Source organism: Beta vulgaris, chromosome 2 (genome assembly GCF_026745355.1).
Source record: "Beta vulgaris subsp. vulgaris cultivar EL10 chromosome 2, EL10.2, whole genome shotgun sequence".
NCBI classification, from domain to species: domain Eukaryota; kingdom Viridiplantae; phylum Streptophyta; class Magnoliopsida; order Caryophyllales; family Amaranthaceae; genus Beta; species Beta vulgaris.
The window spans coordinates 39,405,510-39,432,012 of NC_079203.1; the positions used below are offsets into that span (position 1 = coordinate 39,405,510).

A 26,503-nucleotide genomic window follows, 5' to 3' on the forward strand; every position below is an offset into this window, starting at 1 on the left:
GAGATGATACACATATACTGGGTGTATGTGGGTCACATATAGGGATGGCAATGGGGCGGGTATGGATCGGGTCTATCTGGACACAGACCCGCCCCAGATCCGTTGAGTCTAGATTTTTCAGACCCAGACCCAGATTCGCTGGGTCTAGCGGGTCCATGGGTCCTTACTGGGTCCTAAATGGGTCCTTCTTAGTTTTAAGTTTTCATCACATTTTTGAATATATGTAATTAAAATTTTCGCCCTAATATATATAGGTTCTTGTATCCATGGTTAAAACATTCTCTAAATAAAATTTTAAGAATTAACTCATAAAATATTAAAATGATAAAACTTATAAAGTTACATATCTTAGTCCAGTTACAACATTAACGAGTTCACAAAATCACAACTTATAAAATTTTAGAGTTTAGGTAAAAAAAAAATTTCTAATATGTAAATGGGTCCGCGGGGCGGATTTAGGTCTAGCATATGTGGACCCGGACCCATACCCGACACATGCTCTTCGGGACCCTGACCCGACCCAGACCCGACCCGGACCCATTGGGTCTAGAATTTCTGGACCCAGACCCTTATAAATGGGTCGGGTCCTAGCGGGTCTGAATCGGGTCCAAGACCCATTGCCATCCCTAGTCACACATACACTAGATGTATGTGTCATTACAAAAATGTATGCTTTTTGTATGTGTTACTACTAAACTGTATACTGTTACTAAAAAATTACAAACTTACAATCATTTGAACATGTTTTGTTATTCGACGATATTTGAATTTACATAATACATAAACGATTAAAATATTATACTGCGAATTGAATTTTATTACAGGGTGGGATGAAAATATAACATTATTATTCTACAAACAAATTAAATAATTGAAAACGACAGGAAAATTTAGTAGAAATCAATAGTAGAAAAATGGCGAAGATGAAGCTAATGTATGAATAATTTGGAAAAAAAATTACAATTCTTTTTTTTTTTAGTTTTAAATAAAGGATCATATAAATCTAAACAGAGAAAATTTCATAAAACAGATTTATTAAACAAAGATAAAGAACAAATCATTAAAAACAAAATTATCTGTCAAAACATTGTAAGTTTATAATATGTTTAGTAATAATATACATTTTAATAGTAACACATACACCTAGTGTATGTGTGGTCCACATACACCCAGTGTATGTGTATGTGTAGCCTACTAGGATGTTTCAAGAAAACTACATTTAACAAAATCTACTAGGATGTTCAAGAAAAGCCAAGCGGTAAAGTGGCATTTTCCAAAATTTTCTCTCTCTAAAAAATATGCTCCCCCCCCCCCAACCCCAAACCCAACCCTCCCTCCAAAGCCTCCAGACGTTTCCATCTCTGGCTCCGATGAGCCCATTGGGACACCCCAACGACGGCAAGAACGGCAGCTAGTCACACCAGCATTCTCCTTTAAAGAAAAACTCACTGGCTCTTCATCAAACTCGTCAATCCAAATTCCCCTTCCAGCCTCATCAACCCCCCAGCCTTGTTTAACCCGGAATCGGAAGTATTTCTGCCAATAGCGGAAGTGGAGTATAGAAATCTTTGCTCAAAGTGGGAATTCTCCATTATAGTGAAAGCTTACGGGAAATCTTTTTCATCTGAGTTCTTCGTCAAGTCAATGAAAAATATCTGGAAAGTTCCGAGCTCGTGCACCGCATTCCCAATTGGCAAGGGTTTTTTTACGTTTAACCTTGGTTCATCAAGTGAAGTCAATAGAATTCTGGAACAAGGTCCGTGGTTTTTAGCGGGCAACTTCATTTTCACCCAAAGATGGGAACCTGGTTTTAAGCCCTCTCATATGAATTGGAACGTTTACCAATATGGGTCGAACTCCCAGAACTACCAATTGAATTCCAAGCTGTGGAGTTTTTGAAGAAAATAGGAAATTCCCTGGGCAAATTCATAAGAACAGATGCAAAGGCGATGAAAGAAGACAAGATGCGTTTCGCGCGAATTCAATGTTTGATAAATCCTAAAAGTCCGAAGAGAAAATCCATTTGGCTTGGTAAAATTCGTCACGAGGTCCAGTATCTTGACTGGCCGGAACTGTGTGGAGGTTGTAATGGAATCGGTCACAACCAAGAAACATGCAGTTTGCCCAAGAACGCTAAAAGTAGTAAAATCACCGAGTCCGGCGAAGGAGACAGGAGGAAAGGAAATTGCCTGGTCAAAGAAGGTATCCCAGAACCGATGGTTGGAGAAGGAGATGGCTGGAAGACAAAAGAGGCCAGAAACAAAATCTTCCTTTTTGAGGAAAAATCGCGCCAAAAGTGGATTAAAAAGTACCCCCCCCCCCCCCCCGTCAAATTGTAGAAAAAAACAATAGATTTAATGTGCTTTTCCAGGCTGAACAAGATGTCGACACGCAGGCTATTAATCCCCACAGAGACCTAGTTGTTTTCAGGCCGTTAGATGAGGAGATCTCTTCTTGCTTCCTTAGATCAACCAAAAAAAATCTTATCTTCTCTCTATCTCATTCTCACCCTTCTTCTCAGCTAAAACCCAAAAAGGAAACTTCTCTCTCACCATACCAAAACCTAAACCTTGGAAATCAACTGGGCATCTCCCTTTGCGCAAATGGCGTTAACCAAAAAGAAACTAGAAGAGTTGCAATTGTTCCTTTCCAACCCCATAACCCAAAAATTCTTCAAAGTCCCACCTCTAATCCCACCTTCCGACCCTTTATTAATCCCAACCCAAAAATCCACTACTCTCTCTCTCTGCCCCCCAATCGATACTCTCCCAGATATTTCGGTGAATCAGGTGGAATTTTTTCTCGGTTCCTCCTCCAAATGGACAATGGTGTCGAAGAACACGGTGAGGGATGTGTTGTTAAACCCGGAAGATGTCCTGCGCCCATTTGTAGACATGGTGATGGGGATCCCCTCGCTCCCGGGACAGCTGAAACCCGCACATTTTCCGAATCTGTCGGATATCGAAGCACTCCGCCCCGGAATGTTTGTAGTTCTCAAATGGTGGATAAACAAACTCCAAAGCAACTCAAATGTAGCAACAGTACCGTGGGAACTTCTGCCATTCGTAGATCTAGTCCCCGTAATTCCGAGGCTAAGAGAACTCCTCTTTATTTCGCAAAATTGGCTGGCGCTAATTATAGGAAGTGCAACAAACAGTGTAAAGGTGGCGCAGTTGAAGAACCCAGCAACCCAGTTGTCAATCAAAATCAAATGGGGAAAGCGGGTAGGAAGCGAAGGGAGATTGGCAGTAGTGAAGATAAAGGCAAATCAAAACCATCTTTACAGCAGGAAGAACCAAGAATGGTTCGAAATGGAAAAGAAAATCCCATCGAAGACTCGAGAAGAGTTGATGTCCCTCTCAAACCTTAAAAACCAAATGAAAATACTTACCTGGAATGCTAGGGGAATAGCAAGGCCCGCGTTCAAAAGAAACTTAAGCCAACTTACAAAAGATCATGACCCGGAAATAATCATAATTACCGAAACTAGAATTGGTATGGAGAATGCTAAGAAAATTTGTGATGAACTGCCTTTCAACGCCGTCGAGATGGTCGAGCCCATTGGTCTCACCGGAGGGATCTTAATTATGTGGAATTCAAGAGTCATCTCCTTTTCCCCCATAAGGAAAGAATCCCGCGCCATTCATGGAATTGTCCAGGTATTCTCTTCTAACACCCTCTTTTTTATCACTGCCGTTTATGCAAGTACGAAGTATGCGAACGGATTAGAATTATGGAATTGGCTGGAATCTTTAGCTTCTTCTATTGACCGTCCTTGGATCTGCTTGGGCGATTTTAATGAGATAACGAATAATTCTGAGAAATGGGGTGGTAGACCCCCGAAACAGGATAGACTCAAAGCTTATAAGGATGCTATGGATAATTGTAGTTTAATTGATCTAGGCTTCTCGGGACCGCGGTTTACCTGGTTCAATAAAAGGAAATCAAGACCTATTTTAGAAAGATTAGATAGGGTGTGGGGTAACCAAGATTGGCTGTCTACTTATCCAGATACTGAAATTTTTCACCTCCCTCGTTTGTCCTCTGACCATAACCGAATCTTCCTCAACACAAAACCGTCACTTCTTGCTAAAAGAAATCAAAAGAAATCGTTCAAACTCGAACCAATGTGGCTTCTAGATCCTGAATTTGAGCGCCTAGTGATCTCTAATTGGCACTTGGATTCCCTTGAATTCTCAAAAAAAATTGAAAAAATGTCTAATGTGAGGAATTGGGCTAAATTATCTTTTGGTAATATTTTTATTAAAAAGAAAAATCTCCTAGCTAGAATTAAAGGAATTCAGTTGGCCATAGATAAAGACCCGAGGAAAGCGTATCTCTTGGAGTTGGAAAATACCCTGAATAAAGACCTTGAATCCATCCTTGATCAGGAAGAATGTTATTGGAATACGAGGGCTAGATCAAATTGGCTTATGTAAGGCGACCGTAACACTTCATTTTTCCACACTTCAGCCACCATTAGAAAAAATAGAAACAAAATTAGCTTCCTAAAAAAGGAGTGTGGTAGAGAAGTTTGGGACAAAGAGGAGATTTCGTTAATGTTCACAAATTTCTTCATAAATTTATTCCAAACGGAAAAAATCGTTTCGGTTCATAACTTGTCCTTCGCAGAGACAAATTCAATTGAAATTTCTAATACTCCCTCTAATTCAGAAATCAAAGATGCCGTGTTTGCTTTGGGTGCCCTTAAAGCCCCAGGCAAGGATGGAATACATGCTCTTTTCATTCAAAAATTTTGGGATGTTATTAACATAGATTATGTGTCCATGGTGGAAAAGTTTTTTACCTCTGGAAAAATGCCTCCCAACGTTAATCATACCTGTTGTTCTCATTCCCAAACAAACAAACCCGGAGAAAGTCCAACATTTTAGACCAATAAGTCTAGTTAATTCGAGCTACAAAATAATCGCAAAAATCCTTGTAGCACGTCTCAGGAGTAGCCTCGCAAAAAACATCTCCCCGAACCAAAACAGTTTCATCCCTGGGAGAGGAACGGAAATTAATTTCATTATGGCCTCTGAAATTCTACATTCCATGAACAAGAAGAAGGGTAAAAAAGGCCTTTTCGCGATGAAAATAGATCTCGAAAAAGCCTATGATAGGCTTGAATGGAGCTTCATTAGAGAGGCGCTGGAGGATTTTGGTTTGAATAAAAACTCGATAGCCCTAATCATGGAATGCATTTCCTCGTCCAAAACATCCATTATCATCAACGGTAATCATTCTCCGGAATTTTATCCTTCGCGAGGGATCCGGCAAGGTGATCCCTTATCCCCCTATTTATTCATTATCTGTATGGAAAGGCTTTCAAAATTAATTCATGCTCAGAAGAGTTGGAAAGGCTTTAAACTTAGAGGGGGGGAAATGGAAATTACTCACCTAATGTTTGCTGATGACCTTATCCTGTATGGGGAAGCTTCTCTGTCCACCCTTGCTGCGGTTTCCATTACCCTAAACGAGTTTTTTATATCTTCAGGACAAAAAATGAATAAAGATAAAAGTAAAATTTATTTTTCCCCTAACACTCCAGTTGATATGAGAGATGAGTTTGAACAAGAACTAGAAGTTTCTGCGGCCGAGGACCTGGGTACATACTTAGGTTTCCCCCTTTCCCATAAAAGACCATCTATGTTGAAATTAATGCCTATTGTCGACAAATTTTCAAAGAAATTAGCCTCCTGGAAGTCAAATTGTCTTTCAAAAGCTGGTAGAATAACCCTTATTTCCTCCACGTTACAAGCTATTCCCAGATATTGTATGCAAGGCACCCTATTTCCAAAAAAACTGTTAACCAAGATGGATCGTATATCGGCCAATTTCCTTTGGAAATCATCGGCTGAATCGAGCGGAATAAACTGGATTGCTTGGGATAAAGTATGTAAACCAAAGGAGCTGGGAGGCCTGGGATTTAGAAGAAACCTTGACATGAACCTTCTCGGCCTTATGAAGCTGTGTTGGGCTCTGGATAATAAGGATAACTGGGCTACTAGATTCATGACTGAAAAATATATTGCTAAAAGAAACGAACCACTTAGTTTCAAAAAAGGATCCTTCATTTGGAAGGACATAGGAAAGGGTTGGAACCTGTACAAGATAGCCTTCGCTGGAACCCGGGGCTGGGTAATAATACGAGTTTTTGGAATGACACTTGGGTGGGTGACAGACCCCTAAGAAGTTATTTGATTGGCCCCCTAACTCTTAGGGACAATCTAGCAAACCTGGACTCCTTTATAATTGACAACAAGGTTCCTTTCGAGTCGTTACCCGGTTTCATCCCCCTAGAAATCAGACTCATCATTAAAGAAATTTTTTTTTCCTCTGAACCAGATACAACTTTTTCAAGTTGGACTAACTCTGGACTTTTTGACTCAAAAAAAGCTTTCTCATACCTGAACCGCTGTGATAGCAACTTCTTATCCCTCAATCCTAAGGACCAAACCGTCTTGGACTGGAACCTAATTTGGAAAGCTCCCGGCCACCCCAAAATTAAAGTATTCCTATGGCAAGTTTGGTGGAACCGAATCCCTTCTAATGATAACCTGTTCTTCCGTAGTTGTAGCCCTTTAAAGTTTTGTACTTTTTGTGCTGATATAACGGAAAGTGTGTTCCATGTTCTCAAAGAGTGTCCTAGGGCTGTAGAAATTTGGGAAAGCCAAAGAGGTAGTAGGACGTCGGACCAGACTGACTTCAGGAGTTGGATTAGGTTTGATTTGAAAAATGGAAAAATAACTAACCTAAAAGTACCGTGGAACGTTGTCTTCACCTTCACTCTTTGGCACCTTTGGCTTAGAAGAAACGCTTGGATTTTCAAAAAAAATTAATAAAAAAGTGGATGTATGTGTCAAAGAGATCACTTGGGCTGCTCAAGAATGGTTCTTTTCTCAACCAAACACCTCTCTATCACCTTCAAACCATTTTCCGAATACCAAATCTTGGTTACCCCCTCCGCCTAATTTTTTCAAAATTAACATTGATGCTTCCTTTGTGGCTAGCTCTTTTGTAACAGGTTTGGGTGGAGTCTGCAGAGGTCAAGATGGTAATTGGATACTTGGTTTTAAGAAAAAACTGTACTTGGAAGAAGCTTATGAAGCGGAGATCATGGCAATCAAAGAGAGCTTATTATGGGCCGGAAAGAATGGATGGAGAAATGTTATTATAGCTACTGACTGTAAAAGAGCAGTAGAAGATATTTATAGCCAAGACCGCACAAAATCAAGACTAACCAAAGTATTAAATATCTGCAGGACATTGTTAGACCAAGGAAGAGGCCTTTCCCTTAAGCATGAGCCGAGAGATTACAACACGCTGGCAGATCACATGGCTAAGGAAGCAAGGAAGGACATTAGAGAGTCTTTTGAGTTAGAAGACATTATTAACCCCTCTCCCGTTTGTATTGATATTTTAAGTACTGAACTAGAATCTTTAATTCCTACCGAACATCACGAGGAGAACATGTTTCATGATCCAGCTCTAAGGTTTCCACCTTGAGCTGTTATTTATGCTATGCTACGTTTTATCAAAAAAAAGAAAAAGAAAAGCCAAGCGAGCTGTATGGCCTTTAACCCAGAGGCAGAGACGTTATTGCTTGAGTGGTATGTATCGATGAGATGATGACTTGCTGTTAGGGAAGGCCTAGCCTGGGGAGCAGCTAGCACTTTGTTGTGACTTGTGAGGGGTACAAGGCAACCATCCCTTTGAATTTTTTTTTTGATAAAAACGGCATTTAAATTTAGATTAAGTTGCAGCAAAGCTTTGGGCTTGGGTCTGCAAGCAAGTACCCTTCACCCCTGTTACAGTTTCCAGCAGCTGGCGAGATAGAGTTTAGAGAGTTTTGCTCTGCCATATAATATAATAGTTTTACACACAAGAGAGGGGTCTATAAATTCTACTATTGTTGAAAAGCATTGAAAGCCCACTTGTCAGTGTCCCACATTGGAGAAAGAGGAGAGAATAAACCACTTTATAAGATTAGGAGTTACTCCTCCTATCTCCAATTGGTTTTAGGATGGAATCTCTTAGCTTGTAAGTGCGGTAAACTCTCCTCCTCCTTATTGGGTTACCCAACCCCATTTCATATAATCTGAAAGTCAACACGGTATCAGAGTCTGGGTTAAGACCCTCACAGGTGAGGGGGTGTATTGAAACCCATTGAAAGCTCACTTGTGAGTGTCCCACATTGGAGAAAGAGAATAGAATAAACCACTCCTAAGATTAGGAGTTACTCCTCCTATCACCAATTGGTTTTAGGATGGAACCTCCTAGCTTGTAAGTGAGCTAAACTCCTCCTCCTTATTGGGTTACCTACGCCCATTTCATATAATCTGAAAATTAACAACTATATTTATACTAGTCGTTCCATCCTTCCTTGCTTGCATCCTTAGCAATCAAGTCAGCCACGACGTTCGAGCTACGAGCCTCGTAGTTAAGGGAAGCTTCTTTGCTTTGGCCTACAGGCTCGGCCCTGAGCCTTGTTTGAAGGGGCAATGGCCCAGGGCCCACGCTTACAAAGGGCCCAATTGAAATTTTTTTCGCTGGCAACTATTGTGGAAAGCAGGTAAAGGCGTGAAATAAGGAGTGATGTCAAACACTCAAAGTCAAACATAAGTCTCAATTCTCAAACGCTTCATCTTCTTCCCTCTTTAATTATTTTCTCTCTCCTTCCAAGACCCAGATTTAATCCTTTTTTAATCTCTATAATTTTCTCTCTCCTTCCAATACCCAAATTTAATCCTCTTTTAATCTCCATAATTTTCTCTCTCCACCATTAAAATCATGGAAAATTTTCATAATTCCCGAATATAGTTATTAAACTCCTCATAATTATAGCAACGAGATTTTTTTTTCTTAAATTTATATAGGAGAAAACTGCATTTGTATAATGCATTACTCATATATCATACTCTCAATCAATGGAAATCATTAAGAAATTTCAAAATTAAGAATTGTTTTTGGGAATTTTAGCCGACTGTCGATTAAAGATTGTCAGGGTTCTGTCGAGTCCCGTTCCGGTATTTCTGCCTTACGATTCATGACGGTGGTTCGGTCCTGCTACGGCGTTCCGACGGTGGTCGTGGACTCGTGGTTCGTTGCTGCCTCAGTGTCTCCGCCGAATTTCTTTGGTCGAGGTGTACTGTTATCATTTCATTCTCTAATTTTCTAGTAATATGATTGAGGTTTTAATTTGTTTTCTTATGTGCAAATGTGTTGCTTGAAGAACATTTATCTGGAAGTGAAAAAAAAAAACTTGCTGAATAGTTACCATAAGTGATGTATATGAGTTGCTTAAACAAATTTTTTGGTAATTTAATTTGTAAAATTGCATTCGCTTAAATAACGGGTTTATTTTAATAGAACTACCGTCATATGTTTTTAATTTCTTTTATTATAAATTGCATTTTTAAGGGCCCCAATCTCCTATTTTGCCTAGGGCCCAAAAAGGTCAGGACCGGGCCTGTTGGCCTAGCAATGTCCTGCATAGATTTATCAAGTGAGTAAGATTGTTACGTAGATTTTCCTTTGAGTTTATCTATTCAACTTCTCTCTTGCAATCCGAGGTGATAATGAATTTCTTCCATCCATTGGTAAGGGCCCAATGAAGTCCCTCCTTTATGGCTTTCATTTCCACTTCGTGGGCGCTTGAGAGATGTTTTTTTTTGTTTTGAAACCTTTGATCCATCTTCATGCTTCGTCTCTACAGGCTCCACATATACCTGTTTCACATGTATTAACAACAAAGGAGGCATCTACATTTATTTTGAAGAAACCAGATGGTGGGCCAGTGGGGGGGATACCATTGTAGGTGTGGAGCATTGGGAGGGATGAAAAGAGTCTTCGGGTTGGGTAAAGAACCATTCTTGAGCAGCCCAAGTTATCTCTTTTACACATTTATCCGCTTTTAAATATGAGTTTTTGAAAATTCAAGAGTTCCTTCTTTTCCATATATGCAATAGTGAAAACATAAAAATGACATTTCAAGGAACCTTTTGTGGAGTGATTTTATCAACAGGTCAGGTTTCTCCTGAGCCAGTTATGGAGGTCACGTTGTCTTGGAGGGGGAGGGGATAGGAGGTCCCATATTTCCTTGGCTCTCGGACAATCCTTCAAAATATGCAGGGTTGATTCTGTGATGGTGGCACAAAAGTTATAGTTTTTATTGTTAGCACAATGACAGAAGAAGAGATTTTCCTTTGTGGGGATTCTGTCCCACCACGCTTGCCACAGAAAAACTCTCATTTTCTGGTGTCCCGGAGAATTCCAGATTAATGACCAATCTTTCTCATTTGGGATGGGGTGCGAGGTAGTGTGATATTTTGCTTGTGCTATCTCTTTCAAGGCTTTTTTTTTTTTAATCAAAGGACCCAGAGTTGGTCCAGCTAGAAAAAAGTGAGTATTGTTCATTAGGAAAGGACATGTCCTTTATAACGAGCTTTAACTCATTTGGGAGGTACGTAGGGATGAAATTTTCAAGGATTATGTTGTTGGTTATTAGAGAATTGAGGGTTTTCTTATCATCTTCTTTGGTAAGAGGGCCTATGAAGAAGTTTCTAATTAGTTTTTCTCCCACCCACATGTCATTCCAAAGGTTAATATCTTCTCCTAGTCCCGGGTTCCATTTCAAACTTTTTTGTAAGCCAACCAACCTTTTCCAATATCTTTCCAGATAAAGGAGCCTTTTTTAAAGTCTAATGGTTCTTGTCTCTTAGCAATGTATGTTTCATCCATCAATTCCGCAACTGAATTTTTTTTGGTGGTCTAGGGTCCAACAAAGTTTGGCTAGCCCTAGGGTGTTTAGATCTTCATTTTTATGGAACCCTAAATCCCCCTTTTCTTTTTGTAAGCAAAACTTATCCCAAGAGAGTCAGGTAATACCCCTATTTTTATTAAAGTGACCCCAAAAGAATTTGGTCGAGATGCTATCCATTTTAGAAAGAAGTTTTTTTTGGAAATTGGATCCCTTGTATGAAGTATCTTGGTAAGGCTTGAAGGGTAGAAGAAATTATTAGTATTATGCCAGTTTGGAGAGACTATTCATTTTCCAAGAAGTATGTTTTTTTAAAAGAATTTGTCCAAAATGGGCATGAGCTTGTTAAAGGAGGGTCTTTTCTGAGAAAGAGAAAATCCTAGGTAAGTCCCTAGATCTTTAGCGGAAGAAACTTCTAGTTCTTGCTCAAACTCATCTCTTATGTCATAAGAGGTATTAGATGAGAAGTAAATTTTACTCTTGTCTTTATTCATTTTTTGGCCTGACTCTTCGAAGAAGGTTTTAAGAGTGGTCATTACAACTTTAAGGGTACCTAGAGAGGTTTCCCCAGATAGAATTAAGTAGTTTGCAAACATTTGGTGTGAAATTTCCGTTTTCCCACTCTTAGTCTAATACGGATGATAAAGATGTATGGAGAGAGTGGATCTCCCTGTCTAATACCCCTAGAAGGGAGGAACTCCGAGGATGTGTGATCGTTTATTAGGATTGAGGTAGAAGCTGTGGTGATGCACTCCATTTAAAGTCTGGTAGAATTCTCGTTTAGGCCAAACTCTAAAAGAGAATTTCTAATAAAGGTTCACTCTAGTCTGTCATAAGCTTTTTCCAGATCTATTTTGATAGCAAAAAGACCTTTTTTCCCTTTTCTTTTGTTCACGAAATGTAGAATTTCATAAGCCATTATAATAAAATTGACCTCCGTACCTTTTCCATGGATGAAACTATTTTGGTTTGGGAAGATATTTTTTGAAAGGGAGTTTCCGAGTCTTCTGACTAGGATTTTGGTGATGATTTTGTAACTCGAGTTCACTAGACTTATTGGTCTAAAATAGTTTACTTTTTCAAGGTGTTGGATTTTTGGGATAAACACTACAATGGTTTGGTTGATGTCCTTTGGCATCTTGTCTGAAGTGAATACATTTTTAACCATGAGAGAATAATCTAATTTCATAGTCAAAATTTTTGTACGAACATAGCGTGAATACCATCTTTCCCTGGGGCTTTGAGGCTCTCAATCAAGAAAAATGCTTCTGTAATTTCGTTCCTCCAGAGGAGGGGGGGGGGGGGTTAGAGCAATCTATGCGACCTTCTACTGAATGGGGGGTATCTTGGGGTTCAAAAATTCTGTGCTAAAGAGGATAACAAAGAATTTAAAAATGGTGTTTGATATTTTGATCCACAATTCTCTACCGCAATCTTCTTTTAGAAAGTTAATTTTATTTCTCTTTTTCCTAATGGTTGACGTGGTGTGAAAAAACTTTGTACTCCTATCTTTCTACATTAACCAATTAGTTCTAGCTCTAGTACTCTAATAGCATTCTTCTCGGTCTAAAATTGCATCTAGTTCTTTGTTTAAGAGTTCCTCTAGGTCTAGGAGATATGCTTTTCTAGAATCTCTATCAATGGCTCTCTGAATTCCTTGAGTTCGAGCGAGGAGGGATTTTTTTCTTATTAAAAATGTTACTAAAAGATTCCTTGGACCAGTCCCACTCCCACATAACTTTCGAAATTGTTTTGATTTTTTCATTAAACTCCAATGTTTCTGTTAACCAGTTCGAAGACATGAGCTGCTCAAAGTTAGATTTTAGCAACCACATAGGTCCGAATTTGAAAGATTTTTTTTTTAGGTGGTAGATATGATAGGGTTGGTGTTTAGTAAAATGAAATTTGAAAGGTTTGCTCATGATTTCTTTTAAGATAGAAAAAAAGTTTACATCCTTAACATGTTGGAAATTTTTCTAAGAAAAAACTTCCAGTCATTCAAAAACAAAGTAAGATTAGGCCCTCAAAGCTTCATCCATATACCTTATCTTCAATAACCACAATCACTATGATTTGTGACTACTAGCTCAAAAGCAACAACCACAATATCTCGAACTATAGAAACTTGATCTCCGAACTTATTGTTGAGAGATATACAACAAGGCTCATCGGGTTGAATCAGGTTTGTGTTCGATAATAAATGAGCCAAAAATTCCTCAATCCACTAGTAGAATAAATGCTATTTGCTGCGGTGGTATTGTTGCGGTTTTACTCATACGCAGCAATATAGCACGTGAAAAGAAAAGATAAATATAAATTAAAGATATTGCTCCGGTTTTGGCCTAAAACCGCAACAATATTGTATCAACATGAAAATTTTTGAAGAAAAAGTTGACTTTTTGACCGAAATATTGCTGCGGTTTTGGTAAAAAACAGCAGCAATATGAGAAAACAATATTAAAATTAATATTTTAATATATTGCTGCGGTTCTTTGAAAGAACCGCAACAATATCATGTAAATATATTATAAACCGGTATAAAAGACGTGCTTTTATTACTTAGGGTTTTTCTTTATCACCACACGCCTCTCTCTCACACTGCTCTCAAAACCGCCTCTCTTCAACCCTCTCTCTCTCTCTCTGCTCTCAATCTCTCATTCTCTCTCACTCGTGTTCGTTCCTCCCTCCGATCTAACACCGGTCGTCATTATTCTCCGGTAAGCTTCGTCGCTCATTCCTCACTCTCTGATCCAACACCGGTCGTCGCTTCATCACTCGTTATTCACTCGTTCGCTTCACTTCGCATCCTCTCTCACTCGTGTTCGTTCCTCCCTCCGGTCGTCGTTTGCACTCGTGATCCAACACCGGTCGTCGCAACACCGGTGCTCGCTTCAGATCTCACTCGAGTTCGTTCGCTCGTGCAGTCGTGCTCCGATTTCGTGACTGTCAACACCGGTGCTCGTGAATTAAATCTGCTTTTTTTTTCCTTTTTTTTCGTTATTTTTGTTTTTTTAGATATGTAGATTTTTGTGTTCATATTTCGAATTTCTGTTCATTAGGTTGTATAATTTAGATCTGTAGATTTTGTTTTAGGATTTGTTTGATTTTTATAGTTTCAACACTTATTCTTTTTGTTTCTTAGGGTTTCATAACTCTTGTTCTTTAGCTTCCATAGTGTTGTTCATAACAAGTTTAACACTTATTTTTTGGTTTGTATTTTTTGTTATTTTAGATCAGTAGATTTTTTGTTTTAAGATTTTTTTATTTTTCAGTTTCTTATTTTTTTAGTAATTAGTCATTGTAACTAAGCTGTCAATGTTAGTGTATGTGAAAAAATGTTGTTTTTCTAATAGGATTTTTTTCATTTTCAAATTTAATCGCAAAATGCAAAAAAAGGAATTTTTTTTTTACCTATACCTGTACATATTGCTGCGGTTTTTTGTTAAAAAACGCGCAGCAATATGTTATTTATTTATTATAAAATAGCGTGTATTGCTGCGGTTTGCCCTAAAAACCGTAGCAATATTACGTGTTAACTAGATAAAAAATTATAATATTGCTGCGGTTTAAAACCGCAGCAATATAATTAAAACCTATTGCTGCCCTCTTAATTGCTGCGCGCCCAAAACCGCAGCAATATGCCACTTTTTAACTGCAACAAATAGCGTTTATTCTATTAGTGATCCAAACCTAACTCATCTATAAACGGGTTCAAAAATTCAATTTTGATCCGACCTATTTAATAAACGTGTTACTTGTATAATCCTTTAAACCCATTTAATCATAAATTATATTAAAAAGTATATATTTTCCTAAAAAGCTAAATGAGCAAGTTATCTATTGAAAAGTATTTATATTTAGAGTTTCTTAAAATAATTATGACGAATTTGAACACATAACATGACCAACAAGCCACATGAACAGGATGATAAAGCTAACTTTTTTCTCTCTAGCAACGCTCACTGGTGCACGATAAGGGTGTTTACTATCGTGCGCTCCGGCGCCTAATGGGGAGGAAGAAGAAGGCTTCAGTGCCGGCAAACAGCTCGCTGGAACCAGGAAAAGATAGTGAATCATCTAAGAGTAGTTTGAGAGTGGGAGAATCAAGTAAAGAGAATATCAATGGAGCAGTAACTGAGGGTAACCTAAGCTCTGTAATCCAAGAAGCGATTGTACCTGAAAACAAGGAGAATCCTAAAGAAGGTGGTGGAGGAAGTAAAGATTCAGCTGAACAATGGAAAATATTCACAAGCCAGAGTAGAATCTCAAGCAAAGGTATGGGTCTCAAATTTTTAGCTCCTGTTATTGTGGAAGGTTGTCCTACAGCCAAACTAGAACAAGCTGAAGTAGAGAAAATGAATGATATCTGGAATAATTCATTGATAGTCTACATTGTGGGGGCAAAATCCTACTCTTACTGCAGTAAAATCGTTTCTTAAAGTTCAGTGGCAGCTGCCAGAAGAACACACCATGTTTAAACATGATGAGGGTTATTTTGTTGTAAAAATGCAATCCAGAGAGGCTAGATATTCAATCTTGTACTCTGGCCCTCATATGTTTTATGGAAAACCAATGATTGTGAAGCAATGGTCTTCCACTTTTAACTTCCATTCTGAAGCCTTAAAAGTGGTTCCTATCTGGGTGAAGTTGGCTAATCTCCCCTTGAATTGTTGGAGTGAAAACTCTCTAAGTAGAATAGGGAGTCTTTTGGGGGTTCCTCTTTATGCAGATGAGTGTACATCAACTACACTTAGGGTTTCTTATGCTAGAATCCTTATAGAGATGGATGTGACAAAAGATATGCCAAAGGAAGTTAAAATTGCAGATCCTAATGGGAATATCTTTACACAAAATGTTAGTTATGATTGGGCTTCACCTTATTGTATGAAATGCCAGAGTATTGAGCATAATTGTGATAAATAGATCCTTATGATGAAGTAAGAAGATAGTTCAGAAATGGATGCCAAGGCCAACTGGGAAGCAAGTTATTGTAGCTCCAGGCTCTGGTGATCCCACCTTGCCAGTAGATCCTAGGCCTCCTAGTGATCCTATCATTGTGGTAGATCTAAGGGCTGAAGCACTTGCTACTCCAGTAGCCTCACCTAGTCAACAAATGAAGACTGAAGAAGAAGAAGCTAAGTGTGGAAAGTGGTCACTAGAAAATCGAAAGATAAGGGGAAACAAGTGACCTATCAGACAGCAAAGGTGGTGAATTATGCAAATCAAAGTGGAAGTAAAGACTCAGGTAAACTTGGGGGCGCTAAGGGGCCAAACCCTGATCTATCCTAATGATAATAACTTCATGGAATATCAGAGGGATGAATGATCCCTACAAAATAAAAGAAGTTAAAATTTTTCTGAAACAGGAGAAGGTGGATCTGTGTGGTTTACTAGAGACTAGAGTTAGATCTCATAATGCTCTAAAAATTCAAAAAAAGTTTGGGGTTGAGTGCACTTAGTGTTGCAATTATTCCTTCACTCCCAGAGGAAGGATATGGATTGGCTGGAAACCTGGGGAAATAAAGGTGCAGATTATTAAGCAAGCAGAACAGTTGATGGCTTGTAAGGTAAGTAATTTTGAAGGTACAATTGACTTTAGTCTTATAGTTGTGTATGGCTTGCACACTATAGGAGATAGAAAGGACTTGTGGAAGGGCTTGCTGGATGTGTTAGAAGACCTTAATAATCTAGTCATGATTATAGGGGATTTTAATGCAGTTATGCATTCTAGTGACAAGATTAATGGTAATCCAATTAGTGTCACTGAGACTCAAGATTTTGAAAGTTCTGTGGGTGAGGCTAGAGTAATGGAAGCTCCTACTGCAGGGGTCTATTATTCCTGGAGTAACAGAGGGGAAGGTCAAACTAGAATTGCTAGTAGGATAGACAAAGCCCTGGTGAATCAAGCTAGGCTTGATAAATATACTGATGTGGTAGTGAACTACAAAGCTAATGGAGTTTTAGACCACAGCCTTATGGTGTTTAATATGAATCCACATATTATTCAAGGAGGAAGGCCTTTTAAGTTTCTGAACATATTGTGTGAGCATGACAACTTTGAAGATGTTGTTCAGGTTGCTTGGAATAGTGTGAATGATGAGTTTAAAATGAAGAGTATTTGGCTTAAGCTGAAAAAAGTTAAGCATGCTCTGAAGCAGCTGCATAAGTCCCAGTCTCAGGCTTATTGCAAAATTGAGGAGCTAAGGAGGAAGTTAGCTAATGTGCAAGCATTGCCTGACCTCAATACTAACTCCAGATTACAAAAACAAGAGAAGGAATATGAATGGAAAGAAGCTTAGATACTGGTCTCGGGTTGAAGAGAGTATTCTAAGGCAAAAATCAAGAATTACTTGGTTAACTCAGGGCTGGGTGATTCAAATTCTAAGTTCTTCTTTTCTGCTATGAAAGCAAGGAAAGCAAAGAACAAGATCACTCAAATTCAGAATGCTCATGGTGAAAATTTAACAAAGCCAGAAGATATTCAGGAGGAAGTTGTAGGGTTCTTCAAAGGTTTACTAGGTACAAGAGCCAGTGAGTTACCTGGTATTGATATCCAAATCATGAGAGCAGGCAAACAGTTGAGTAGAGAAGCTTGTGATGCTCTAATAACAACTGTTACAAGAGAAGAGATAAATGCAACTCTGTTTAGTATTGATGATGCTAAAGCTCCTAGGATTGATGGGTTTAACTCAGTGTTCTTTAAGAAATGTTGGAGCTTCATTAAAGAAGATATGTATTTGGCAGTGCAAGAGTTTTTCCAAAAAGCATTTCTGCATTGGCCGGTGAATACCACAGTTATAACTTTGATTCCTAAGAAGGCTAATATTATTCATGCTAAGGATTATAGGCCAATAGCCTGTTGCACAGTTATGTATAAAATCATCTCCAAGATTTTAACACAAAGAATGGGCAAGGTGATTAATGAAGTTGTGAATTCAGCTCAATCTGGTTTTATACCAGGAAGACACATTGTAAATAACATATTACTTGCTACTGAGCTGATCAAAGGCTACAATAGAAAGCATATGTCTCCTAGATGCCTAATCAAGGTAGACGTTAAGAAGGCTTATGATTCCGTTGAATGGTGCTTCCTAGAGAAAATGTTATATGAACTGGGGTTCCCTGATTAATACATTCAGTGGACTATGGCTTGTGTGAGAAGTGTTAGCTATTCTATGTTGATAAATGGCATCCTTGCAGATCCTTTTCAAGCTAAGAGGGGAGTTAGACAGGGGGATCCACTCTCTCCATTTTTGTTTGCTCTTAGCATGGAATATTTGAGTAGATGCCTAGATGAGCTTCACTTGAATCCTGATTTTAATTTTCACCTTAAGTGTGAAAAGATAAATCTCACACACATGATGTTTGCAGATGATATGCTATTACTTGCAAGGGCAGATCATATAGTTCAATATCCAAGATTATGGCTGCATTTCATAAGTTTTCTTCAGCTTCAGGGCTTGAAGCAAGTGTGGAAAAAAGCTACATTTACATGGCTAGGGTGTCTGAGGAGGAGAAGGTAATGCTTGCTGAGCTTATTCATATGCCAATTGGGCAACTCCCCTTCAAGTACCTGGGAGTCCCATTAGCTTCAAAAAAACTCAACTTCACTCAGTGTAAACCTTTAGTGGAGAAGATTACTGAACGAGCCTAAGGGTGGATGGCTAGCCTTCTATCCTTGGGAGATTGCAGCTAATTAGAACTATTCTAAGTAGCATGCAGAATTATTAGGGCCACATTTCCCCCCTCTCAAAGAAGATCATTAAGGTTGTTGAAGGAGTTTGGAGGAAGTTCCTCTGGACTGGTGCAGTGGTTCCTTCGAAAAAAATCTCCAGTAGCATGGGAGAAGTTATTTAATAGCAAAAGTGCAGGAGAGTGGAACTTGATTGATATGAAAGTCTAGAATCAAGCAGCAATCATGAAGCTCCTATGGGCTATCTCGTTTAAAAGAGAGAAGTTGTGGGTTCAATGGATCCATACCTATTACATAAAAAGACAAACTGCAGACACAGTTGTTGTAAGCAACAACACCTCTTGGATTCTTAAGAAAGTGCTGGAAACCAGAGATCATGTTCAGGCTTATTAAGGATGGCAGGCAATGATAGTGAATGGAAGCTTTAGCATCCATAAAGCTTATCTTAGAATGAAGGTAGTTAATGAAAGAGTTATTTTTGGAGAAGGGTGATTAAGGACAACAAAGCTTCACCTAGAAGTGTGTTTATTCTATGGTTAGCAGCTCAACAAAGGTTGGCAACTACAGACAGGTTACTGAAATGGCACATTCAATGCAACCCTATGTGCAAGCTTTGTGATGATAAAAATGAAACAATTGAGCATTTGTTCTTTGAATGTCAGTATACTAATACAGTGTGGAGTCAGCTGCTTAGAATTCTTCATATTCACAAAAGAGGACAAAGATTCAATATGGAATTACAAGAAGCATGTAGAAAGGCTCACAGTAAATCTCGAAGAGCAAGAATTTATGTTATGATGTTCACTGAGGCAGTTTATATGTTGTGGCACCAGAGAAATCAAACAACATTCTGAAACACTCTTATGCAGCCTGACAAAAAATATAAAGATATTCTGTTTAGAGTGGCAGCTAGATGTAAAGATGAGGATAGACACATGCTATTAGTGTGATGTCTTGTGTTTTTCTGCTCTCCCTCTAGTACCAGCTTGTTGCTGAGTATTTGGGTTTTGTATGCTTGAATCACAACCAATTTTTTTTTGGTTTTCAATAATAACTTTGAATTACAAAACATTATGACGAATTTCACATTTTACTTTTTCTTAACCAAATTTTAGATTTATCAATATATTTTCGAAAGTTTTCTATATGTATAAGTTAATAAGGTCGAACCGAATCATTTTTGGATTGAAAATAACAAGCTGAACGTAACATGTTTAATTAAATGGATTAATCGTGGCAATTCATTTACTAAAATGGGTCAAAGATCCCAACCATAACCCACTTGTTTCAAGTTAGGTCCGAACCAGATTGTCGTATTGGATCTACTTATAGATGTAGTATGTAATCAACTAGATTTACCGCCAAAAATAACAGAATGATGAGCAGAAATAGGACAAATAATGTGAAAAGTGTCCACTAAGGCTTTAACACAGGATATTCTACCACTATCTATCACAAGGCTAACAACAATTGGCTACACCTTTTCAACATGTCCACTGTCTAGTACAAAATCTGGACTTGATTTTTTAGAAAGATGCATATGGCAGGATTTTGTATCCTGCCATCAAAATCTTGATCAGACCTATCAGTTTTCGAAATCAAATAATAATGATCAATAGAATTCTAGACCATGTTAGATACACAACTTAACCAGGTCCTACTTTTGGAATATCATAGTGCTCACTTAAGTTTGCCAGATACTCATTAAATTTTTGAACTCTATCTCGGTGTGAATCCTTAGCACTCTTGAGCAGCCGTCTCGCTTCAAGTTGCTTCCACTGCTCTAGGTACCGTCTCTCAGCTGGTGTGAGTCGTTCATCATATTTAGTAGCCACTTCATAACCACCGTGCGCATTGTTCTCAGTATTCCTCCTCTCTACAATACCTGTCATAATCACCACTTTGTTTCCATCTTGAGCCCTTTTATGCAGCCATAATACAGTACTACTATAACTATACCACAAACATCAAGCAAATTTCTTTACTATCACCTTTTTTCATAATATTATCTGAGTATTGTACAATATTATAAACTGCCAAATCATAAACAGCCAACAAAAATAATTTTGGAACGTCTGCAAACATAAATGTCGAGCGGTGAACGAAAACAAAGGAGCGAACTCCTACTTAGCTTTGAGCTAAGTAACATCTACGAAGAGCCAAGATGTTCTAACCCAAAAATTGCAAGTATATAGCCTCTACTGATATAATTTGTCAACAAAGAAAGAGGGACTGCTTGGCTTCGATCCCAAAACAGAGTTTAAGGGGAGATAATAATTTCGACAGGTACAGAGTTGTGTGGCTAGCATTGAGCCCTAGTCCCTATTGAAAAGAAAATGTGAGTAGGTAATTTGAGACTATCATTTCTTTGGTTAGCATACTTGAAATTCAAAATACTTGTAATAACATAACCACCACCACACCACCAACAAACATGCAACAATGGTTAAACTAAGAAGTCTTTTTTTCAAACTCTGAATTTTGAAGTATGACTACCTTCCTTACTAAAAAGAAATTTAGAAAATTTAAAATCCTGATAAGGATAACTTCTTTGGCAACCAAGAACAATATTATTAATGTAGGCTTTGTAGTAAAATGACCCAATGTACCTACATCGAACTTGTTTCGACTTTTGTCTCTCACCAGAAAAGTAAACCTATTAATTACAGATCCACAGAACAGGGCAACGCTCTATTAACATTTAACAATTCCAGCTAAGACAAAGGGCAAATTACAACCTACACAAAATGGAGACATAGTACCTGGGGAAAGATAACAAGAACAGAGCAAGAATAGACTATTTGATTTTCTTGTTTTTAATCTAGAATCATATCTACAGTTACATTGTCGAGATGTCAGCTTAGTAAATCTGAATCCTGAAATTTCCCAGTAGCAAGAGCATAAAAAAGAAACAGCATTGGAAAATTCATGAGTTGAAGTAAACTGCGTAAAAGTTCAATAACATAGAAATGAGATAACAGTTGAGACACATGCAAACCTAACAGAAGTAGTGGGTTGCTGGGGGCAAGAAGGGAATATGGGCCACATTGCCACACTGGTCACCAAGGTACCTAATTTCAACTGCATAGCGCCATAGCCAATGCAAAAAGGGTTTCAATAGATCAAGGACATGAATAAATGGAAGCACCAACTTGTTGCATGCTTATTTGATATTGAGCTGCAGCATATAGGTGCTTGTTCTGGGAAGTCGGGATAGCATTAAAAGGGTATTGGTGAAGGAAATATGGAAATACTTTAGTGGTATGCTTAATTGCGAGGGATAATTGAATTTCTTCCTAGACCTGCTTTTGCTCTTTCTTCAATCTTCACTTCAATCCTAATAACACAGTAATGCTTTAGAAGTGAACGACAACAACAACAAAAAATTGACAATATAAAAGAAAAGAAAAGAACATGATCATCAAAGAATTCAAATAAATCAATGTACAGCATAAAGCGGAACCCTACGTCTAAAAAGACTACATCTACGTGCTCCCTTCGTTTCAAAATTAAAGGCGTGTCAACCACTTTTAAGCTGATTAGGCATTTGGTTAACTTTAGCTAAGTTTGCATTATTGATATTAGTTGACATTAAATTATATATCGATCTTACCTTGATAGTATAAAGTGGCATTTAATATTGCATGAATGGTATTCTACTATGCCTTATATTGTGAAACAATACTTTTTTAGCTAAAATGCCTTATAATCAAAAGCAGAAAGACAATTTGTTTTGAAGGTGAATGATACATGTAGTTAAAAATATTTGCATCTCTCCTTTTTCGCCCAAGGCGCAAGATGAATCTTCTTAATCTACCTTATTCCTTAATTTCGAATCGGATAAATTATTGTGTAAGTAACTAAGTACACAATGAACTGGCCTAATTGGGAAGCATAGTCTAGACATCACATTATCAGTTTCATAAGGGTAGCTCGAGGAAGAAGGATGGGAGTTGATTACAGGAAAGAGAGAGGGAAAAGTGAGTCAGAATTCATAAATAAGGAAAGTAGGGAGAGAGGGGATCATCATAAAAATAATGAGAGTTTCCACCAGTTTTCATTAGCTCTTGAGAGTGATCAAGTCACTCGAATGCTTGTTTAATCCTCTAATTTGCTGCAATTCCAATTCATCTATCTTCATCATTACTTTTCTATCATATTCATTTCCAATCAAATCTGCCCAGTCATGTGAATTCTTAGCAAAGTAGTAACTTGCCATATACCACACAATTATTAGGGACATTGTTGATTGGAATTTCAGAACAAGTAATCCAGTGTAGGATGAACCATGAATTTCACCTCGTGTGAGATAAAAACGCCTCAAGTGATACCACTTGGGTTTCGCAGCAAGATCGCGTACAAAATTCATGATCTTATCTCTTCACCCTCATATGCAACTAGCTAAAAAGTACTGTTAAGAACCGTTCTAGCTTCAAAGTCCGCACTCCACAGTCCACACACAAACACACCCACACACTCCTTTTTCCTTGACACCAAGAGTACAGAGAGATATAATCTAATAGATGCTTGACTGATTCATTTACAAGATTAAACCGAACAATTGACAATGGTGACTTGTATGCATACGTACAAAAACACACAAATAAATGAAGACGAAAGAACATCAATTTATAAAAATAACAAACCTGAAGAGTTATTTTCAGTGAAAAAATGTTGATAATGCTTTTTATGTTTCTTTTTCTTCATAATCCCACCCGCTTTCACATCAAGCGCTTTGCCCTTTAACCTCAACTTTCCAGTGATAACATTTTCGAATTCCGACATCCTAAACATTCCAAATGCAGAAAACCGTAAATCAAAGCTGCATCAATGTCTCAACAATAATCAAGTACAATTGTTTGAGCATCTCAAATCTATCACAATAGTAGACAGTAAATCAATTAATTCGAATTCCCTCTAATTCCAAAATTCGATTTTTTGAAGACATGATCTTAGTGCAAAAATTTTCAAGTTAATGCAATTTCATATACAGAAATCAATCAGCAGAAGAAAGTCCAAATCTCAACAATCAACAACTAAATCCTATTAAAAACACAAAAAAAATATCATGCACGAAACCCTAGGAACGCAATCAAAGCCAAATTCGCAAAATTCATAACATATGATCGAATTTGATTCATGTTAAGACATGTAATTACTCAAGTGGTAATGGCGTAATGCTGTAACACATTGCTGTCAATTTACGCACAAAAAAAAGGAGATTTTAAAAGATTCGATTGTGTAAAAGAAAATTGAAAAAAGAAGTAGCGGAATTTTGCGTACCTAATGCGAGTAAAAGCTTGCAGATGATGATGGTAATGGATGATGATGTAGAGCAATAATGGAGGAAGAGAAGAGTAGTTAGTAGGAGAGAGAAAATGGGGTATCACAATTCACAAATAGGGAAGGTTATGATACTTTATGAATGGACGTCTCTAGAACGAAAGAAATAGAGAGAAGTGTTTGTAAAGTTGTTTCCAGAAACTTCCGTTTTTATAATTCCGTTGCATGATATGCAACTTGCGGAGTTGCGGTTGGGCAGGTCGAACCAGGAAACGAAATACTTCCTATTTGGCTAGTTCCTACCTGTGTTACCAGCACATTTATGGAAGCGATACCTGCCTCACTTTTTTTTTTAAACATGAAGTAATTTATAATTTTTTTAAACATAAATAAAGGTAAAATTTGAATATTAGACATGTTTTTTGGACTAGCTAATTTTGTTGATGAAGTTCATATCACTTAACCAAACCTATCTTTTATTATTTATTTTATTTATATTTTTCTAAAGATTTTTAAAATTAAAACTGATGAACGATAGAAGAATGTTACGCAAATTTATTAAGTATTTCTTATATTTTTATCAACAAAGTATTTTGTTTTAATTAAATCATTTCACTTTGTTAATTGATTGTATTTTTCTTTTTGATTTACTATGTGTATTGATTGATCAAATATTTCATTGATATAATTTTTTGTTAATCTTTTTATGTTATATTTTGATTTTCTTTCATCTTTTTTTGGTAGAATAGTTGATTTACTAAGGGATAATTAAGTAAATTTATTGGAGGACACCATAGCTCTCCCCTTCCCTTATATAATAGCGATATGCACACTACGCGTGCAAAATTGTTATCATAGGTAAATAAGTTGAGTAACTACATCTAGTAATGATTTGTAAAAATAAAAGGAGTTAAGTAAACAACTGGGTACTAAACTTTGCCTTACGTTTCAGTTTGGGTACTCAACTTTCAAAAGTTTCAGTTTGGGTACTCAAAACTAACGGACGTTACTTTTTGGTGAAAATCTGTTAAATTCTTGTTTTGAAGCGTCTTTCTAGGCACGTGTAAGTCACGAACCCCCACCTAACACTTGCAATCTTATTTAGACGATATATTTTGGCGGGTTTTATTAACTCCTCCTTGTCTTCATTCTTTGCACTTTTCATTTAATTACAGTCTCTCATCTTCTTCCTTCCGCTGCTCATCTTTTTCCCTCTCTTAAATTCCTTCCCATTCCTTATTTTCTTATCAAAAGATGATCAACATTCAACCCCTAATGAGAGTTATGCGCCTATGAGGAAGGGAAAAGAAAAGGTTTTTGAGGTGAAGATGGAGATTAAGGGTGATCCGGATAAAGAACAAGGGTTGCCCCGGGAGAGATTGTCTATCAGAGCAGAGGGGGAAAATGTCATGATATGTTCTGCGAAGATGATGATGGAAAGCTTCGCCTTTTAAAATCTACAAAGACTATGGGGGTGTTTGGCAATTAAAGTTTCAGAGAAAAAAGAGAGATTTGGACCACTTTTAGAGTTTTGACTAGTCAAAAACTCTAAAAGGGGTGTTTGGTAAAAGAGAGTTTTAGAGAGAGTTTTGGAATGAAAACTCTCAAAATGAAAAAGCTCCTATTAGGAGCTTTTTCTTTAGAGGATTAGGTAGAAATATGTTTAATGACTTTTTTGCCTCTAATAATAATACTACACATATGTATTAAAACATCTATAAATGTCATTTTACACAAACAAATGGAAATAAGCTTTTGTAATCAGTTTATTTTTACCAAAAACATTTATAAAAAAAGTTGTCAAATCTGTTGAACAAAAAATTAAAGCTCTAACAACAAACTCTAAACTCTAATATATAGCTGAACTCTAAACTCTATTAGCCAAATAGGGCCTATGAGGAGGATTATGATGACGATGGTCCTGATATTCCTCTAAGCCCCTGTCGTTATGGGGAGAAATTGGATCCAAAGTTCTTGAGGTTTAAATATCTGCCTCTTGTCTTTTACTTGACTCTATGTGCTTATTTTTGTTTAGTATTTTGTATTTTAATTTGTTCATCAATTAAATTTTGTAGTTTATGATTAATTACATTTTCTTACTCCAACTTGCTGTTATGTAACGTAGAAAATACTGAATTTGACCTCTAAGTTGGTGAATTTTGGTTAGGTTTTTGGTGTGATAGTGCAAATTTAGTGCTACATTGTTGTGTGAGCTGCTATAAGAACTAATTGTTGTAAAGTGTAAGCATCTGCCTCGCTCTATAACTCCTTGGAATTGATTATCATTTGCTGCTTTTGGTCATTGGAAACATGTAATTGGAATACCTAGGTTTAGAATACCCATTCCCACAACACTCTTTGATATAACAAATTAGTTTGAAAGTGGCGTAATTTGAGTTTAGCTTAAGGAACTTGAGCTATACATCTGTGAATAGAAATCACCTTTCAACTCATTTTAGTGTCTTCTTATAGCTAGCAGTCTAGCAAACTTCCAACAGTAGCTGCTCAATGGAAAAGCAACCAGAATCATCAACCTCTCCATGCCAACTCAAACGCAAGAACTAATGATTTTTTGGTTTTTTTTTTTGGGGGGGGGGAGGTGAACAATAAAACTTAAACAACTACTTTATTCGGTTTGTAAATGTCTATGCGATAGATTTGGGAACTTAGAATTATATGAATTAAAATGTCTGCATCTTTTAGCTAGCTCAAAAATATGACAACTTTTAGAAGGTGTTGGATTTTTTGGATGTTCAATTATTTTT

The 26,503-nt window shown here is 37.4% G+C and overlaps 1 protein-coding gene and 1 long non-coding RNA gene across 5 annotated transcripts; both read right to left on the bottom strand.

The window, feature by feature from the left end:
• Window positions 1–19,790: 19,790 nt before the first annotated feature.
• LOC104886685 (uncharacterized) lies at window positions 19,791–23,994 on the bottom strand. 3 transcript variants are annotated; one of them, XM_010671159.4, is made up of 3 exons: window positions 23,739–23,994; window positions 23,102–23,241; window positions 19,791–20,340 (listed from the first exon to the last, which is right to left on the bottom strand). In XM_010671159.4, the coding sequence occupies exons 2-3, from the start codon at window positions 23,238–23,240 to the stop codon at window positions 20,102–20,104; spliced, it is 378 nt and encodes a 125-aa protein (XP_010669461.1). In that variant the 5' UTR covers window position 23,241; window positions 23,739–23,994; the 3' UTR covers window positions 19,791–20,101. The 3 variants fall into 3 exon arrangements, 1 of the variants encoding a protein (XP_010669461.1); XR_007271302.2 differs by lacking the exons at window positions 23,102–23,241; window positions 23,739–23,994 and adding an exon at window positions 21,454–21,786 and having other exon boundaries at window positions 20,201–20,340; XR_007271303.2 differs by lacking the exons at window positions 19,791–20,340; window positions 23,102–23,241; window positions 23,739–23,994 and adding exons at window positions 20,423–20,777; window positions 21,454–21,786.
• On the bottom strand, window positions 21,359–21,792 carry LOC125494986 (uncharacterized). 2 transcript variants are annotated; one of them, XR_007271304.2, is made up of 2 exons: window positions 21,710–21,792; window positions 21,359–21,536 (listed from the first exon to the last, which is right to left on the bottom strand). It is a non-coding gene; the product is annotated as an uncharacterized LOC125494986 (long non-coding RNA). The 2 variants fall into 2 exon arrangements; XR_007271305.2 differs by having other exon boundaries at window positions 21,758–21,777.
• Window positions 23,995–26,503: the final 2,509 nt, after the last annotated feature.